The sequence below is a fragment of the Amphiura filiformis genome, chromosome 6, assembly GCF_039555335.1.
Source record: "Amphiura filiformis chromosome 6, Afil_fr2py, whole genome shotgun sequence".
Lineage (NCBI taxonomy): Eukaryota > Metazoa > Echinodermata > Ophiuroidea > Amphilepidida > Amphiuridae > Amphiura > Amphiura filiformis.
In genome coordinates, this window is record NC_092633.1 from 20,834,279 (window position 1) to 20,855,203 (window position 20,925).

The 20,925-nt window shown below is 37.0% G+C and overlaps 1 protein-coding gene across 1 annotated transcript; it reads left to right on the plus strand.

Moving 5' to 3' along the window:
- Positions 1-11: 11 nt before the first annotated feature.
- Positions 12-20,330, plus strand: LOC140154404 (uncharacterized). The gene is made up of 14 exons (XM_072176971.1): positions 12-174; positions 2,781-3,068; positions 3,213-3,416; positions 3,976-4,221; positions 4,856-4,990; positions 5,774-6,025; positions 10,807-11,001; positions 12,331-12,816; positions 14,834-15,076; positions 15,318-15,467; positions 15,669-15,956; positions 16,945-17,153; positions 19,004-19,243; positions 19,927-20,330. Exons 1-12 carry the CDS (start codon positions 12-14, stop codon positions 17,097-17,099), a joined length of 2,805 nt encoding a protein of 934 aa, XP_072033072.1. The 3' UTR covers positions 17,100-17,153; positions 19,004-19,243; positions 19,927-20,330.
- The last annotated feature ends 595 nt before the right edge of the window (positions 20,331-20,925 follow it).

The window sequence follows — 20,925 nt, forward strand, 5'->3', positions numbered from 1 at the left end:
CTTTCAAATCTATGGGTCAAATTTCAGATCGTCAACAAACGTGTTTTACATTGAAAAAATCTTTGGAGCGCGAATTTCCTGGTCAACAACCCGAAGACGGATTGTTTGAAATAGACCCCACAGGACCGAATGGAGTTGTACCACCATTCTTAGCATATTGCATCATGTCAACGGGTAAATATTATATTTGTAATTAAATAATTAACTGAATAAATATTGTGATGCGTAGTGCGTACCCTAAGAACTTAATTTTGTTTACATTTAAAGCTACCGTATGTTATGAAAGACAGGAATCCCCTTACATCATGCTTATGTAATCACAATAACAAAGTATGTCATGACTATTCTTGATTGGGAGATCCCCAAAATGTAAACGGAGATGATATCATTTGTGGAATGTTAGGTTAGGAAAAAATCAGACAGTGACAATAAGGTAATGTGGGAATTCCTATGCAGATTGCATCATGTTGCTATGTTGTTAAGGCGGGTGACTTTCTCGAGCACAATGATTCTGTCCAGTCCGTCATCATTGTCTTGAAATCTTCTATCTTCAATCCTGTGTCTTTCTTAAGGATATTAATGTAGGTATAAAGAGCCGGTCTTACATGCTTCTTTCTCCCATGCTTCGGTATCCAACCGCCTAGTTTGAATACTGGCTCTCCACTTCTAGAGCAATGTCCTGCATATCTTGTTCTTCTCTCCTTGATCTTATCACTGATATTTGAGAGATCACCATATAATACAAACATGTGTGATGTATTGCTTGACAGTTAGAACCGTTCTCAATATGCGGGTATAGCAACCATCTAAACTCTTTTGCATTTTTTGATGAGATAGTCCACGCTTCGCAAGGATCGACTCGACTGTCGCAACAAAAATTCGAAGCTAAAATCGCATGGGTAGAGTTGACTTCCATATTTTTATAAGCTTCCTTCAAGCCCCCAAGCTGCTTGACGTCCTTTTCTATACTCTCCATCCAGGCAGTGAAATATAAGCTCTTCTTCCTTTCCATCAATGGGCATTCTCATAGCAAAATGAAGAACCACTACAAACAGGTATAGGGCTAGGGTGTCTCCTTGAAGAACGCCAGCCAAGATGTCAAATATTTCTAGGTAAAAGAACTTTGGCTCTGGTGTTGTACATTTTCCCAATACTATCAACAATCAGTTTGGATATACCATAGACCTGCATAATATTCAGCATCTGGATACGATGGATTATGTCAAAGACTTTCTTGAAGTCTATAAATGTGATTATTGCAGGCAGGTTGCTTGCATTCAACCATCGTAATTGCAAGTATGTGCCCAATTGTCGGTCTCCCAACCCCAAAGCCATTCTGATGTATATGCAGGTGCTTGTCTAATTCTGGCCTTATTCTGTTCAGAATCGGTCTGTTGTGGGTTTTGACAACTAGAGCACAGAGCTCAGAGCTATAGAGGCTCGGTAGCTGCCCCAAGCTGAGATCTCCCGATTTTGGGGATTGGAACAGATTTAAGAATGGACCACTGGTCTGATTTCTTCCCTTTAGGAGTGCATCATTGCAGACGTCTAATACAATACCATCTCCACCACAACTCTTTCTGTCAACAAGTGAGGCCTTATCCTTTTCTTATTCATCCTGGTCAAATGGCTCAACTTTGATGTTAATGTTAAAATCATAGGATTGGATGTGCATCCTCTATTTCAGGGGGACTTCCAAAAAGGTTCCTAAAGTGGTCAAAACAATTTGACACTCGTTCCTCTTGCGTGTTGCCCTTCAGCTGGCCCTTCCTGCATGCTTTTCGGCCCGTAACGTATAGTATTCTGGGGCTTGACATGGGTTAGGCCCCGGTGCTTAATCTTGCCGATTAACTCTGCGGCGTCTCGGAGCATTTCGATGGCTCTCCTGCGGCTTACAGTTTCAAGCCGCAGCACGCTGACGAATTAATAATTATAGTGTAGCCATATCCCTGGTTGCGAATTCGCGAACAGTTATGGGCATCGAATTCGCAACATCTTGCCATCTTGTTGTTCTGCGGCGCGGTTTGTCATTCATTACTCGAAACCTTTATATTAATGTTTATTGTAGTACTTACTTGAGTTTACTCACCGTGAGCAATTTGCGGATCAGTCGATATAATCCACCATTCATCAACGCACTTAAGTGTTATAAGCCGGTTGCGAGAAATGCATGAGTTGGGCCGATCAACCCGATGAACGGGTGACTGAACATGGCTTTTCATCGAGCAGACACACATTTCGTTTGTACATATCGCAACAGTATTTTATAAATCTCAGCATAGGTGCATCGGGTCTGCTGCTTAGGTTCCGGGCACGCCGAAGAGTTAATCGGCGAGATTAAGCACCCAGGCCTTACAATGTAATGGGATCTCAATACCCGCCTCAGACTCTCCGAAACACTGGCCAGATATGGGATGGTAACACAGCCCTTGACTTGTTGTTCAGAGTCACTATTGCGAACATGCCGTTTGGCATTGGTTTTGTTGGCAGCTGTGTCCATTTGTCGATCCTGTTGATTTCATGGTCAAGGTCCTCCTCCTTTGTAACAATTGAGGAAGCTCTGTCAACGAGGGTATGTAACACACCCAGTTTGTGCTGCAAGGGGTGATGGGAGGCAAGATTCAAGTATTGATTGGTGTGTGTAGGATTGTGATATCTGAAAAGACAATGAGCCTTTCTCTTCGCGTTTGACCATGACGCCAAGCATAATAATGTATACTAGTACATGGCATAGAACTTAGCATTATACGTTGAAAAAGTTATTTTTACTTAATTTACAGGTGACACGATTTTAAATCACACTACATCAGTTTTTGAGATCAGCGGTCCCGGTCCAGAATTCGAAGACGTCATTCTTAACTATAATAATGCCAACTTGACGGCAATGAAAGCTTTGACAGCAACATCGCGATTGTGTAGGCAGTATATAAAAGTGGAAAGTGCAAATTCGCGAGTATTTGATGATAATAAGGAGCCTCTGAAATGGTGGGTGTCGGCAAATTATGAAAATATGACAAATTGGGATGGACCAACCGGTACCATTGGATGCTCATGTGGCATAACGCAAAGTGAGTATTGTTTTGCTGCTAATCAAAATGATCCTGTGATAATGATGTTGTAATATGCACCATTACCTAATGAATTATTTTTTTCATGTAACGAAAATATTTGCTGAAATTTATTATAACTAGTACATTGCTATTACTTTCTAGGTTGTAATAACTCTGAATTGTTGTGCAATAGTGACATTGTCAACAATGGATATTATTCTGATGGAGGTTATCTGGCAGACAAGTCTACTTTACCAATTTTATCAGTTCATATTGGAGACATTTCAGCTAGTGGTCAAATTGTACGCCTGACACTCGGATCCTTGGAATGCATTGGTTCTTCTTCATCAGCCGTCGAAGCACAAGGTATAAAAATATCAAAACATCAGAGATCATTGGCAAAAAGTGCAATATGAACGGGCGAATGATATGCCAAAATCCAATTTCAACTGCTGACAACAATTTTTACTTAAAAGTTCAAAGGATAGATATTGCAAATTAACTTCAAAGGATACATATTATCCATCTGGGTTCAACCGGTAATGTAAAGTCTGACCTGATTTGTTGAAAATCTTGACGTCCAATTTCTGTGTTGTATTCGTCTATGATGCAGACTTGATGAATGGTATACAAATAATGACTGTTTATGAATGCAATGGTGACTTGATGAATGGTATACAAATAATGAATGTTTATGAATGCAATGGTAAGAATATTTTCATGAGTTGAAAAATGGAATGTTCCATTCAACGAAACGAAGCTGAGTTGAATGGAATATTCCATTTTTGCTGTTCATATTTAATCGATATCAGGTTGAAAATGGGAACTCACATCAACTTGCTGCCTGCGATGCGACCCTTTTGATGGAAAAGGATCTATTGCCCTTAACATTAATTTAATCAGTTTTTTTCTTTATTTTCCATAGACATAATAAGACCTGTTTTAACCTGCACGGCAGATACAGTCGTAAAGGTTGGTGACATCGATACCTCAACAGCCAGGATTTGGTGGCCCTTTGTGGACTTCTCTGACGATAGCAATTACGTTGCTAAAATTCTGTGTGATCCACCATTAATGTCAGATTTCACCACTGATCCGACTCATGTCATCTGTGCAGCAAAGGATAATCGTGGACACGCTCAGGAATGCGGCTTGAATGTTCACTATGCTTGTAACGTTGTTTCTGTTCTTTCAATTTTCTTTAACATGCGTTAGTTAAAATATTTATTTATTTATTTATTGTATTCAATTTAATCTTTCTTTAGACACTGTAGCTTCCTAAAAACAAGATAGTACAATATATTTAAATCATAATAATCATGATTAAGTGATGTTTAGCTATTAAAGTAAAATTAAATTAAGAGCCTAAAAGTTTTTGAAAAAAAAACACACGACCGAATAAGAATTTAATTATTTCGATCGAAATAATAGTTGATGTTCAGAACATTGTACGTACATGGCGTGCGGTAAGGTAGTGGCTTAGATTGGTGACATGCGCTGTTTTAAAAATAGCGGTTTTCTTTGTATTGCCTCTTCTGTTCGGATCAAATTTAAACGTGAAAATATCTTACAGTAAAACTAACATTATGAAGAGAAAGACAATTCTATTTCTTATGCAAACGTTATCATTTTAACTCCAATAATTCATAGTGGGAATGGTAAGATATCATTGTAAATGTTTGTCACAATCATGCCAATACAATAAAATCGAACGGTTAAGAAAATGCAAAACAAAAAAAAAACCCAAAAACGAATGTCTTGATAATGCTAGGAACCATGGTAACCTACATGTCTATATCCTTCAGATTCTTACACGTGTCATGAGATTAAAATCCAGCATCCCGATGCACAGAGTGGTATCTATCAGATTAATCCTAGAGGACCTGATGACAATGAGATCGTACCAATCGATGTATATTGCGATTTATCCTCCGATATGGGTAAGAAATATTAATCAATTCATTTAAATATTGGTCAAATAAAGTGGGCATTGGTGAATCCAATGAACGAGGACACAAAACACATCAAGGATCAATAAATGATGCAATAGGATACATTGATATGAACAATAGGAAAGAAAAAGAGCAAGATACACCAACTTGATGTGGGAAAACAAGTAAAATACAGACTAGACACTATGCAGGGGGGCACATTCGCATTAGAAGTAGGCAAATCTAAGGCAAACAGAAGTGCTAAACCTGCAAAAACAACAAGGATCAACTAGAACAAGTGATGAAAATCACTGTGCATAGTAGGCACAAAACAGGCAAAGTTCGATGGCCAAAAATTGCGAATTCCAGAGCCCACAGAAGTGTCAGGAAAAAGTACAAAAGTACACTGGAAGTGATGAAAATCACTATGAACATATAACAGACAAAAACAACCGACGTTTCGAGCAGATAAACTGCTCTTCTTCGGGAACAGACAACAAAATATAAAAGTAACCAACGAAAACTACATGCTGTAGTTTAAAAACAAATTCAAGTCAAAAACTGAAGGCAAGTTCAAATAGAACTCAGTAGCAAACAAGACAACAAACTCAGAGCAAAATAAGCTGCAACTTCACTACAGAGAAATATAGTTTCTTACTTTCAAAAGTAGAATAGATCACTTATAACATACAGTATTGCCCTCCTGCACTCACGTATTGGAGGATCTTTTTGTATGCTTGACACAAAAATAATACGTTTTATAAGTCTGTTGATTATTCGTTATCATTGTAGGAAAAACTATTTTGAACCAAACACTGACCGAAGAAAGCCACATACTTACTGCCGTGTATCAGAATGACTTGGCACAAGTTCTAGCCGTTATTGACCGTTCTGAACATTGCCGACAACTACTCCAAATGGAATGCGATGGGAGTTATGTAGGGCAAAGAGCGGAGAGGTTTTGGATATCTAGATCTAATAACACCATGTATAATTGGGGTACACCAACAGGAACAAGGGGTTGTCCGTGTGGACTTATAGAAGGTTAGCAATATTTGAAAAGTAATGAATGTCATTCGATTTTAGTAGTACGGATTATGCTTATATGGCATACAGAATGAATGAAATGACAGGCATTAAGAACATGTGCTAGCGAAGTATCAGAGCAATCACGAATTTTGAGTTCCTGCGAATCAGATAACGTTAATTGGATTTAAACACACTTAAGTGAAAAATGGATTATCTAAGCTTCAGTTAGTAAGGCTTTGTTTTACAGCGGTAATGGCAGGCATATGACGCGTGTAAATATATGTGAGTGCCCCCATAACATGCAAATAGTACACATTATCATGTGAATATTCCAAAGGGTTCCCTTACCTAAATCATTAGCCTTCAAATAGCCTTCACAAAGCGGTCGCCAATAGTGGTCATCATAGCGGTCGAATGCCATATGACCGCTAAAGTTATTATAGCGGTCATATAGTATTCTGTAGTGAAAAATTAGCCTTCCTATTCGAATACCCTTCGACTACCCTTCGTATGAGGCGAATTATGCTAACTAATGGTCGACCACTAGTGGACCAGTAAGCCGAATGCTATACTTATGGTCGACCAGTAAGCCGAATACTAATAGTGACCAGTAGTATTAGCGGTCGACCACTAGTGGACCAGTAGGCCAAATGCTATACTAGTGGTCGACCAGTAAACCGAATATTAGTGGTCGACCATTAATAACAGGACCGTGCAGTAAATGCTATACTACATGTAGCATAGGATACATGTAAGCTGAATAGGGGTTTGCGTACATGTTTGCCGGCAAATGAGGACACACACAAGATGAAGACACACACAAGACTTACCTCCAACCCAGGACAGTCCTCAGTTCAAACTGCTACGCTAAATGCATATAGTGAAAAATCCCCCATTTTAGTCCACAGTTAGGTGATGAAAACACGATACACACGTCCGTGGTTAGATAGCAATACACACTGTCCTCAGTTGGCGGCAAACACACACAGGGGTGGTGGGGCTTATGTGTTTACGGACAAACAAGGACACGCACATGACATTTCACATTTAAACCGTGGACCAATGGGAGACCTTCCTCAGTTTCGGAGGTCTGCAAACGTATAATGCATTTGTGAGATACCTGACGTGTATTAAATATACCGTCCGCAGTTGCTTAGGTAAAATTGCATCTCATACACGTACACACCCCTACTCACACAAAATCGGCGAAATTGAGTGCATTTTATAAGTTAGCGTTTGTATAGTCCTATTCCCCCGTGGCCATATTTGGAATAACACCGGCAGGGGTGGTGTGTGTGTATTGATCAGGGTTTTCCTAATGCCAAATGAGGCCACACACCAGATTTCTTTAGAAACAAGGACCTATACATGCCATGGGGGATATTGTACGGGTGAAGGGGGCACATACCCCCACTGCCACCCTTCTGCATCATGCAAGCATGACAGATGTGCTGATGCAGTACCCTAGATACAAATTTTAATCAACGTTCTAATCTTCTGACAATATATATCATTCCAAGCAATTAAAAAAAACATTGCCAGCCAGAGGCTGTATGATATGGAGTAACTCATACGTATACAATACATTCCTCCATGAAAATCTTCAGCAAGTAGCGCTATTTTTAACTGGGAAATATTAGCTGCATAATTATGTGAGGTACAATATGTAAATGTAATAATTATTATTAAAGGGGCATTTCGTGATCCACAGCCTCATCCCCCCACTTTTCTCAAAAAAAGTTGAGATTTTTATATCACTGGAAACCTCTGGTTACATAATGTTTATGTACAAAATATTTCTTGCAGATTAATTCGTTTAGCAAAGATATCGTAAAATTTGAATTTCGTTCTGGTGCACCAGAACGAAATTACAACGTATTGTCTATGGAGCAGTGTAATACACATAATCATGCATAACTCGCAAACGCAATATCGGAATCAACTGAAATTTTGGGAATATGCTTTTTTCGTGGATATGTACTGAAAAATGTCATAAAAAGAGGATGCTAGGATCACGAAATACTCCTTTAATATGCCTCAATATAATCTCCTCCTTGCACTAGACAATGCTTATTTCAAGAAACTGCCAACATGTCAACAACTTTATACATACAAAATTTACATTAAATATATTTTAAGCTTACCTATATCCATGCATGTAGCATTTTCGTTTGCACACAATTAGGCCTACTATAATGGATCACATAATTGTTAATTGTCAAGCAACATCCCAATAATTTGTACAACAATTAATGCCTGTAATGCAGCTAAAAACATCCAAAAACAAGAATCCCATATCATCTCTGCATTCACACCAATTCAAAATGGCAGTTATAAATATATTCCCATCATGCTCCAGTCCTTGACCCTGGGGTCGACCATTCAGGAATGTTAGTTGAAGGGTAATATACTTAGAAAATTTTCCTTCTTGTTAAGAATACTAAGCCACTTGGTCTGAATGGTAGTTAAGGGATGGGTTTATATGTGTGTAAATGGAGGAGAAATGGGAGGATTTTGGCATGTTTGCTGTGATTGTTTGCCTAGCAATATTGATCACAAGTACACAATTGATGGTGCATATCAAGGACCAAACTCTATAGTTTTATATTTGAGCACGATCACTTCTGTATTAAAATGGTCATGGGAAATTATGTAAATCGGCTTTTATATTTGATGTTGCATATCGGCTCACGCACTTTTTTTTTGTACCCAGTATTTCACAAAGTCCCTGTACTCTGATGACCCTATGACTTTTTGCTGGTATGTTGAGCACTTTAAACAATTAATTATAGTACTTACCTCATACTTTAGGAACATGCGTATGCCTTAATGTATGTCGACCATGTCAACAACCCAGTGTAGTTTTACATGGTTGGAAAAGTCTATTTCCTTTCGCTATTTTGCCAATCATAATTCATAAATTGTCCAACTTTTTTGAAAAAAAGAGTTTAGCAACTATTCCGCCAGCAAGGAAACACAAATTTATGTGTATCCAGTGCGTCCTTTACGTTTAAATAGTTCAGTGTATTGTCAAGTTGTGCCTCTATACGCCATATTTGCGGAATTGATGATACGAGCTGATACGGAATTTTTGAACCCAAATTTCTTGAAATATACATTACCTTTTTAACTTCTCGCCACGAAATTGGATTCATAAGAAGGTCAAATACAAGCCTTCCATTATGGCTGGTATCATCATCTCGATTGGTGTCTTGTGTTAGTATTATTCCATATTTTGCTGGTAGAAGTTCAATGAAACCCTCCATAATTCACGACTACTGTCACTTGTGTTATAAACTCGATGTGTTTACTACATTGTCGCTCGGGTCCGCGACTAATCGCAGGGACCGGTCTATCATTAGCTATTCTATACACTTTTCAATAGCCTTATTGTGATGTGTGGGAGTTTTAAAAGCCGAGCCATGAACAAAATATAATGCGAGCACCCGGGGGGGGCATCAACTTTAGAGGTGACGGTATGTGCCTGTCAATATATGCCCCTCTTTTGAAGGCGACTATACCCGATGACCAGGCACCTTCAGTTTTCAAAATATTATACCCAATGACCCCTTTTTCATTTTGATTGTACATAATGACCCTTTTTTTAAATAAAAAAACCCAACGTTTTGTACTGATATGCGCCTACTTTGCTATGCTTGTATGCACAACAATTATCTACCCTACCCATCAATTCTAAAGTTGAGTGCCCTGGGGCGAGATGCATACTGCGGGCCAATGAACAATGAGATAGTGGCTTTTCTGATATCGCTTTGAGGAACTGTTGAAGTATAAATCAGCCAACGAGTAGGTGTGTCCAAATTGCACATCTTGAATTGAGACCAAGACATGCTGTTATTTCAATTGTTATACCGTTCCGGTTGGTTTATTACCTACCATTGCCTACGAGATGCAGTTCTAAGGTGACAGAGGGACAGGTCTGCAATTCGATTCCACAACCATTCATACCTTTCATCTGTTTTATTGTATTCATTGCTCCGTGGTACCTTACGGGTACCTGAATTTTATTTGAATGAAGATGACTCTGTCATGCTCGACGTCATATTGCATAATTTCTATAGAGTATATGCAATAAACCAACCAGAACAGTATAACAATTGAAATAATAGGCAGTTCTAAGAAGAATATAACGTCACAATTCTGTATTATTATTCAAGGTTGTAACGTGTGTCTATGCTGTCATGTAGGCCTACCTGGCAACAGACACGCCCCCGGTACAAACAGATGAAATTTGTAGAAAAGCGTGATTATGACAAAAAACATTTAAAAATGATACTTTGAGGTATTGTTTTTTAAATTTTTGTATGGCAGATCATACATACACATGTGCTGAGGTAAAAAAGGTAAAAATTTTGTTTTTGACCCCTGACTCACCTGTCATTCCAAACAACCCCTTAAACACTATGAATAGTAAGAGGAAGGGTAGTTTAGTGGTCCTTACTATTCAAGAAAATCTTACACTAATGGTCGTACTACTATTCGAGGGTCTTGAATAGTAATGACCACTATCAATACAGTATTATTAGAGTTCGAATGGTAGATGAATAGTTATGAAAGGGTATCTTAGCCTTCCTGTTTGGTAAGGGTTCTAAACAAAATTACGCGTGTCGGTGTTGTTGTGGAGTTAGATAATGTAACAGATACTATACTGAATATCTCAGCAAAGAACAAGTCTCGAAGAACAAACGGCTGGACTATTTGAGAAACACGCTTTTCCCTGGGAATTATTTCGACACTGAAGATGAAATAATGTCAATCAATACTTATTTAATCAACAGCTGCTTGCTACAATAACGACACATTTTGTAATTGTGACATTGATGAAGTAACTCCGGGTATGTTAAATGACAGTGGGTATATAACAGATAAAGATACATTACCTGTACTCATGATTGATATTAGGAGTGATCTGTCTATAGATGATTTTATATTGGGACCTGTGGAATGTAATGGAGCAGCCTCAGAAATACAAGGTATGTAATAGATATTGAATTGGTTTTAAGGGATGGGGTATTAACGTTTGGACAATATTTATTGTGGGACATTTAGAGAATAAACGATAGGAATTTTTATTTTGCCTATCCTCTACCGTGTGATAGACGACAGACGATTTTGAGTAGTGGATGCCGGCTACTACTCAAAATATTGGACCTGCCTGTCGTCTATCATAGGTAGAGGATAGGCAAAATAAAAATTCCTATCGTTTATTCTCATTCTTAGTCAGTTAAATATTATTTTAATAACTGTAAACAATTTTAAAAGCAAAAACTAAGTTACCGTCATAAAACTCCCTCATTATAAAATGAACGAAACTTGTTTACAACTTCACGTATTCTGTTGCGCGTACTGCTAGCGCGTTCGCGTATTCCGCACTATTCTACGCATCCAGCGCGATACATACGCGCACCTCTACACGCGTGTTACGCATTATCAAGACGCATGATGACGTGGGGTCGTCTACGGCCTGATAGACGGCACCCGAAATCATTCGATTGTCCAATTAGAAATGTGTCTACGAACTAGACCATTCCTACTGACTAAGAATAGAGCACATCAGACATATCGAATTGTATTCTGAATACGAAGAATGTCCTGATGATATCAAATAATTTTGATTTTTTGAATTTCGCAATGTAATACACATTTTATGGCAAATGATTAAAATTGATATTTTCGATATTTAACAGTACTCGAAGTAAACTTTATAAATCTGATGATATGTACTTTAAAAAATGTATGTAGGTGGGATGAAAAGCCGACGATCAATTGAAAATTTTGACCTTTCGTATTGAAGATATATGGACTTTTTCCCCAAAACACACAAAAAAAATAGGTCTTTGGGAAAAAAATCCATATCTTCAATATGAAAGGTCAAAATTTTCAGTTGATCATCGGCTTTTCCTCCAAGCTACATACACTTTAAGAATATATCATTAGATTTATAAAATTTACTTCGAGGACTGTATATATCAAAAATATGAAAAATATCAAATTTTAATAATTTGTCGTAAGATTTGTATTATATCGTGAATTTCAAAAAATGAAAATTATTTGATATCAGAAAGATATTCTCCGTATTCAGAATGCAATTCGATATGTCTGATGTGCTCTCATGTCCCACAAAAATACTGTCGAAACGCTCAAAACGCTCATTCCCGATCCCTTAACGTATTTTTCTGTTTTCTTTCCTTTATTATTTGCCCCTCTTGTCCAAGTCAATGTGATGACACGGCGATTATGCAACATTGTGATTCAGCAAATGCATTAAAAATCTCTTAATTGTTAAATTATGACTCTTACAGGTGGACGAGTTCCAGGACCAGACCTTACTCTCGGGTGGAATCTTGACACTTATCGTGCGTCAACAGGTGACGCAGGCAATAATGTATTTTTAGTGCACAACAAAGGTTTTCCTCACGATGGCGTTGTTACTCAATGGCGATTTGTAGCGACTTCAACCAACTCCTTCAAAGGCATTATATTCCGGCATATTCCTGGTACATCAGGTCATATTTGGGAAATAGTTGGCATTAATGATATACCAGGCACTGATGTTTACAAAGTAAACACGTATGACGTACCACTAGAAGAACGCATTCACGTAAAGCAAGGCGACTGCTTTGGATTTCACTTTCCAACGCCAGTAGTTTGGATGGACCACAATAATAATGACATCACAGGTGTCCGGTACAACGCAATTTCTCCATTAAACATAAGAAAGGGTTCAAGACTACATATAAGCCGTGGTACGGCTAGAGCATATTCACTACAACTAACTGTCAAGAGTGGTAAATACTGTGTTCTTATCTTCTAATTATAAGTAGTAGCCAATCATGAGCTAGTTAAAATCGAGCCAGGTCATTAGTATTCATATCTATATAATCCATTTTTTAAATCTCCATAAAAAAAAAACCTAGTTGATACAAAGAAAATATAAACACGTATTCATATAAAGTTATCGAAGACATAAATACTAAATATTATAATAACTAAAAGACAAGACAAAGAACATTCCTGGTTTAAAGATTAGTACGCGTAAATCTTTGGATCTAGACCAACTGAACAACAAGGTAACCGTATAAAAGTGCTATTGGAGTAACGCTCACAGGCTGACGTGCCTGTCTATTTGTTTTATTATTTTGGATCTATAGTAATACTAATAATATTAGAGAAGTTGTGATTTCCAAACGCCGTGATCGTACGACCGTCTATCGATTCAATATTACTCTCCTGTATCGAAGCGAGGTCACGTATTTAGCCTGTTTTGAAGATTTAGCACGTATAAATTGAACGTGGAGACAACGTTGAAAATGCACAATATGTGTCCATTTAACAAGGTATTACAGAAAGGCAACGATAATGAACATACGAAGGAAAGTCTTACTAATTATGCGACCTTTTTGTTTGTAAGAAAAATTACAATAAAGTAACAGTGAGGTGTGAAAATTTAATTTTATTCATACGCGATGTTCATACGTACAGATTGTCCATTGAAATGCGTGTGAGATTGGCCGTATTAGTATTCATATCTATATAATCCATTTTTTAAATCTCCATAAAAAAAACCTAGTTGATACAAAGAAAATATAAACACGTATTCATATAAAGTTATCGAAGACATAAATACTAAATATTATAATAACTAAAAGACAAGACAAAGAACATTCCTGGTTTAAAGATTAGTACGCGTAAATCTTTGGATCTAGACCAACTGAACAACAAGGTAACCGTATAAAAGTGCTATTGGAGTAACGCTCACAGGCTGACGTGCCTGTCTATTTGTTTTATTATTTTGGATCTATAGTAATACTAATAATATTAGAGAAGTTGTGATTTCCAAACGCCGTGATCGTACGACCGTCTATCGATTCAATATTACTCTCCTGTATCGAAGCGAGGTCACGTATTTAGCCTGTTTTGAAGATTTAGCACGTATAAATTGAACGTGGAGACAACGTTGAAAATGCACAATATGTGTCCATTTAACAAGGTATTACAGAAAGGCAACAATAATGAACATACGAAGGAAAGTCTTACTAATTATGCGACCTTTTGTTTGTAAGAAAAATTACAATAAAGTAACAGTGAGGTGTGAAAATTTAATTTTATTCATACGCGATGTTCATACGTACAGATTGTCCATTGAAATGCGTGTGAGATTGGCCGTATAAAAATTAGATTGTGATTTGCCTTTTTGACACAAACGCACGATATATACGCACTGTTCACGTTGAAATTGTGTACGGCGTCACGACGCGTCGCGACGGTTCATGCAAACGCGCCGCGCCTAATTTTCACCACGAAAAAGGAAAGTCGTGATACATGGACGAAGTGGTCCTTAATCTACCAATATATTTGTTTTTGGTAACCATAATATTTGGGAAGCACTGAAATACAATTAATTTTAAGCAGCATGTTAACCTTGGTTTTTAGTCAAAATCACTGCGCTTTTTTTAAATCACCGGCAGCTGTATTCATAAACATAAGACCTGGAGACCACTAAATTTCAAGTGCTTCGGCCTCTTTTGACCAGAAAAGATGTTAGTCTTTGTTCCAGCCGCCTTGTTCTCCTTCATGACGAAGGAGCACAATCCAGCTTGGAACCGAGACTAGCAATATCTATGCACGTTTTGAACGCCGTATAAACGCAGGGTCTAATAGAGAGAAAAAAAGGTAAAGAGAAATTGGGTGACACCGTGGTACCTATATACACGCAGCGTCGATTTTCCTGTATTTCATATAAACGAAAAACAACTATATTGGTCCATTTTACTCACTAACAATGCACTATTGTTTCGTTCCTAGTCAATAAGCCACCGGTATTATCATGTCCAGCAGAGGTAACCGAGACTGCAGCAATTGGTGCAAACTCGGCATTTGTATATTGGAGTTACAAGGAAGTATCAGATGATTATGAATCAGTGACACATTTAACGTGTGATCCTGCGTGGGGCTCTGAGTTCCACATAGGACAAACAAATGTCACATGTACTGCCATTGACGACCACGATAACCAAGTGTCTTGTACATTCCCTGTTAATGTTCTGTGTAAGTATATACCGATTTATGCGGATCCTTTTTACTGTTTACAGGAATTAATTTAATAATCAATTTTGAAACAAATTCACGTTTACCATGTTAATATCTATTCTTGATTTTTTTCAGTTAACACAGACCATTTCTTAAGTTTCATGAAAGAGAAAAGGGATATTGTTTATGTAAATGTTGCTATAAACAGCAAGAGTGTAATAATAGCGAGTGTTGCATGTGTGTTTTCGTTCTCATTCAGATTATCCAATATCATGTTATACCTGGAAACAGACTCTAGAACGTGAATTTCCCAATCAACAACCCGAAGATGGCGTGTATGACATAGAGCCTTTGGGAGCAGACGGAAATCCGCTACCTCTATTCAATGTCTTTTGCAACATGACAACAGGTGAGATCATTATGAGGAAAACAATTTTGTTGAATAGATATATTGAGCATTTTGTCACTTTTATAATAAGCAATTTATTTACACACAAAAATATCATCTGTACTGTCTTCATTTATTCTTTGAATTGGTGAACTGGTACTAGTAGTAGTATACTTCTTCGATTTTCATACTAGCATTTCATCTGATTTGTGTATTTAATAGGATTTACAATTTTTCATCACGATTCTGAGGATGAGCACAGCCTGGTTGGTCCTGTTCCAGGTAATATGGATATAACCCCTACATACGACAACACTATCACCGAAATGACCGCGTTGATTCAGACTTCGCAGTTATGTCATCAATATATTGAGCTGAAAAGTTATAATTCTAGAGTGTTCGATGAAGAAAAGCAGCCATTGAAATGGTGGGTTTCAGTGGACGAAGAACAAATGACAAACTGGGCTTCACCTACCGGAATATATGGCTGTTATTGTGGGATTACAGGAAGTGAGTTTAGTTTTTAGAGTAATTTATTATATTTCCCTGCAAAAGGGAAGACTCGAACAGGCACAAAGGCCTGCAGACTGGGAATCTGTTTTCACATATCACCTAAAAGAACACAATAATTGTGTTATTTATTATATTTCGCAAAAAGCACAGGCAAATCCCAATAGTGTTGGAACAGCACTAAATTAACTGGACACCACACAGGAATTAACGATAATAAGGTAGAATAATGGACAACATGGTCTGTTTAAGGGGTGGGGTATATGAACGTTTGGACAGCATTTATTGTGGGACATTAGAGCACATTAGACATATCGAATTGCATTCTGAATACGAAGAATGTCCTTCTGATATCAATTTTTTTTTTAAATTTGCAATGTAATAAACATTTTATGGCAAATGATTAAAATTGTTATTTTGACATTTAACGGTACTCGAATTAAACTTTATAAATCTGATGATTTATACTTAAAGTGTATATAGGTGGGATGAATCAATTCCCCAAAACACCAAAAATAAAAACGGCTTTTTGGAAAAAATCCGTATCTTCAATATGAAAGGTCAACATTTTCAATTGATCGTCGGCTTTCTGCCAGCTACATACACTTTAAGAATATATCATTAGATTTATAAAATTTACTTTGAGGACTGTTATATATCAAAAATATCATATTATATCGTGAATTTCAAAAAATGAAAATTATTTGATATCAGAAAGACATTCTTCGTATTCAGAATGTAATTCGATATGTCTGATGTGCTCTCATGTCCCACAAAACTTTATGTCGAAACGCTCAAAACGCTCATTCCAGATCCCTTAAAGAAACATAAACAACCAAACTCTCAGAGGCACTGGGTGAAACTTAAAAGAACCTGCATGTGAACAGTAGTTGTGATTTTCAGCTCATACGGAATACATAATTGTTTAAATGTAGCTAGAAATAAAAGTTCGGATGGTACAAGCTAAAACTCTTGTGATATTTTGCAGATTGCACATATCCAAATGCGTCATGCAATAGCGATAACTACGATGATGAATGGTATACCGATGACGGTTACCTGACAGATAAATCTACACTACCATTACTACTCAATCAGTGCATATTGGAGATATTGCAGAGGCAACCAAAGAAGTACGCTTGAAAATTGGGCCTCTAATGTGCATCGGCTCTACATCACCATACGTTAATAAACTAGGTATAATATAAATATTGTTCTTTGTACTTAATGTGCACGATTTATCATTGATTTCTTTTCTACATAATTGTTCATTTCTTATTACGACCTACTCTTTATGGTAGCATTTTGATTTATTTAATTTTTCAATAAAGATCACGCCTGGTATTAAAGGGTCACCGGCAATCACAACACTATGCCTTGTATGTAAGAAAAATAATTATCAAGCACGAATGACGTGGTTTTATTTAAGGAGGCTGTGTACTCTCAGACATGCATGTAGTAAAAGGGCAATAACTTTGTAATTATTCGAGCAAGACATATAAAAGTATACATTTTTATGAAGGCAAGACATCAATCAATCAATCTTAACATAAATACAGATTTGGGGTAAAAACAACAATTATGAAGAAAATCACAAAAAAGTAAGTTTTTGGCAATATTTGTTAGGTACATCATAACAAAAAACACTCTTTCCAAAATATTTTATTTTGTTTTTAGCTCAATCTTGAGGCTCCATTCCAAAAACGGTTTTTTAAAATTTTTGATATTGGCCTTATTTTTGAGATATTGACCATATAAGGCATCAAATCGAACTTTTTAAAATTCACAAACGCCTATTTGCACAAAATGATGCCTAAAATCGGAAATAGACCAGAATATAAAAAAATGAGAAAACCGTTTCTTGAGTCGATCATGCTTTTTACGATGATCATATTTGCTTACCTATAGATGCTGTATTTATTGAGTTATCGTGTACCTAAATCGTCATTTTACCGAGAAAATGAACATTGAAATAATGGCCGTTGAAGTTTAAAGTGGTCACATTTTGCACTTTCATCGAATCTCGCAGGGGAATGCGGAAGTTTTTATTCTTCTACCTTACATTACATAAACATCGGGTAAATCCACGGCCCCTGAGAAGTTTGAGCGAAATCCATTCATAACTTGATATTTAAATCGGGGAAAGAACTTGAAAAAACCCACATTTTATCAGCTAAAACGGAGCCATTTGACCACTAGGATTTTGTGCTTCCGTGGTGTTTCCACAAGATGCGCCGCGCATGCAGATAAGCGTCGCGTATGCGTAGCGTATTTGTGCGTTAACAAATTGCGCGATACGCAACGCGATGCGTTGTTGCGCGCGTGTACCCTGCTGGTACAACAAAGATTTTCTTTCCTTTTCAATTTCAAACACGAGTGGAATAGTGAAATAAAATCCTTAAAATATTGCAGATGGAGTTTACAAATCTGGATTTTCATTCCTTGTATTTATAAAAAACATAACAAAGTACAAACATATCAAAAAAACTCAATTTTGCGAAAGAAACAATGTCTAGAGTACACAGCTGCCTTAAAACAAACTCATGGTGACGAAAAACAACCGAATAAAAACAGTCGACTCTCAACACGCGATATTCAAAACTCACGCGTCGAAATTGTCCAAGTGCAATGACGTAATGGTTGTCGTCAGCCTTCACTGTATTTTTGAGACGTCCTTGCACTCGACAATTTCGGCGTCCGGCAATTTTGAATATCGCGTGCTGAGAGAAGGATGTTTTTATTCGGGTTTTTTCGTCACCATGGCATCCCTTGAATTCGTCATCCATGGCATCCCTTGAATTTAGTAGCCTCTGAGCACTACTGGCTTCGACCGAATGTTATAAATAAATTTAAAAAAATTTTGTTTTAAAAAACCACCACATGATTCGTGCTTGATAATTATTTTTCTTAATCTTACATACAAGGCATAATGTTGTGATTGCCGGTGACTTCCTTTAAATATTTCTGTAATGACACATTCTCATAGGTCCATGATGATGATAATTGATTGTATTTTATTTTAAAAATATTATACCTTTTGCTTAAAGATAACGAGCCACCAGTCATAGCATGTCCATCAGATATAACCAAGTCGACGGAATCTGGTTCTAACGGAACGTTCGTTCGATGGAACTACCAAGACATATCCGATGATTATGATGTAACCCGTTTAACGTGTAATCCAGAATGGGGTTCAGAGTTCGTCATAGGAGACACAGATGTTACTTGTTACGCATTTGACGAGCAAGGCAATACTGCAACTTGCTCATTTTCTGTCCAAGTCGTGTGTAAGTTTATGTAGTATTTGAAATAAATAATGGCCAATCGGATAGTCAAATCCCGGAGTCAAATATAGACCCTCGCTCCTTTTTTAAAAAGGGCGATTGCAATCTAAAGGACAAGGCGCTAAAACCGCAAAACTTGCAGCTTTGACAACTACCGTATATAAACCATGAAACGGATTATTATTAACGAGTAGATTTATCATAGACACAGTATCCAGGATAAACTGGACCATGAAATACGAGAAAATAGCCCTTTTACTTAGGCTTTCTCTATATGCGATGCACAACCTTAGGGGGTTAAGTCCACCTAAATTTATTGTGTAAAAAAGAAGCCGTTTGCAAAGTTGGAAAGACCTATTCTTAAAAAGACCCATTGTTAAAAGATAGGTCTGGCCTACTGAACGGTATAAAAATTGAAATGGCAGCCATGCTGGAGGACAGTTCTAAGATAACTTAAGTTCTAAGATAACTTAAGAGTATTATGTTTATACTTTATAAGTATGTTTGTCAAAAGATTCAGTTCAGAAAAAATTGGGTGAACATGCGTATGAGTGATTACTTTTTTAAACATACATATTTTTGTTACTCTAGGACATAAGAAAAATTTACAATATTGTAAGTATTCTATGTCGAGCATAGACAGTATGTGGCAAGTATTATATACTTTATTTTATTTTGTGTTGTAGGAGGACCGATCTGACAATTACATGACACCGTGCTGATACTAGTAGCAACCCACCTGAAGATCCAGCCTAAAACATTATTTGATTCTTTGGCATATCAAAAATGATAATTTATTTGTATGTTGAAAAGATGTCACAAGCAATATGATACTTAGGTCACTTCCGATATGCGATTAAGACATGATAATTAAACAAGGAGAATTGTGTCGTGTAAAGAGAGACAGTGAGCTTATCATTCGCCAGGTGCAAACGACGAATTTCAGCAGTAACTGTCATAAGCAAATCACTGTAGCAAACAAAGCATTAAGTTAAGTTCCGATAGTTTGTGAAATTGGGTAGTGCATAATGTAATTTTTTGTTGCAGCACTTTCATTCAAAGCATATTACTCGGGGAGCTAGAGGCACCTCCTGTGCACCCCCCCAGGACTAAACCAAACCAACTTTTTTAGGTTCCTGAGATGACCCCAAAACAGAATCAGGATGTTCCCAAAAATATAAACTGGCCCCAAGTGGGTTTTTCCAAGATGGCGTCCAAAATGACCCCCAAATGCAGGTAATCACTATAAAAGACCATATATGAATACTTTTTCTGAATCAAACTAACTTTTCTAGCTTAATTAAAGAGCCCAACATGAACTCAAGTTGATATAAAGGATAAAACGTTCAAAAAGTCAGTGTATTTTCAAAATGGCGCCCAAAATGGCTGCCGAATGCAGGTAATCACTGTAAATGACCATATATGAGTACTATTTCTTAATCAAACTAACCTTTTTAGCTTAATTAAAGAGCCCATCATAAACTCAAGTTGATATAAAGAAACAGAATTCCCAACAGTCAGTATATTTTCAAAATGGCGCCCAAAATGGCCACCAAATACTGAAAAAAGACTGTAAGTTATCATATAACGGGATTTTTTCTGAACCAAAAATAAATTTTTGGCTTGATTTAGGGTCTAATGTACTTCTAAGATAAGATAAAGGGAAAAAGCATCCCAGCCATCAG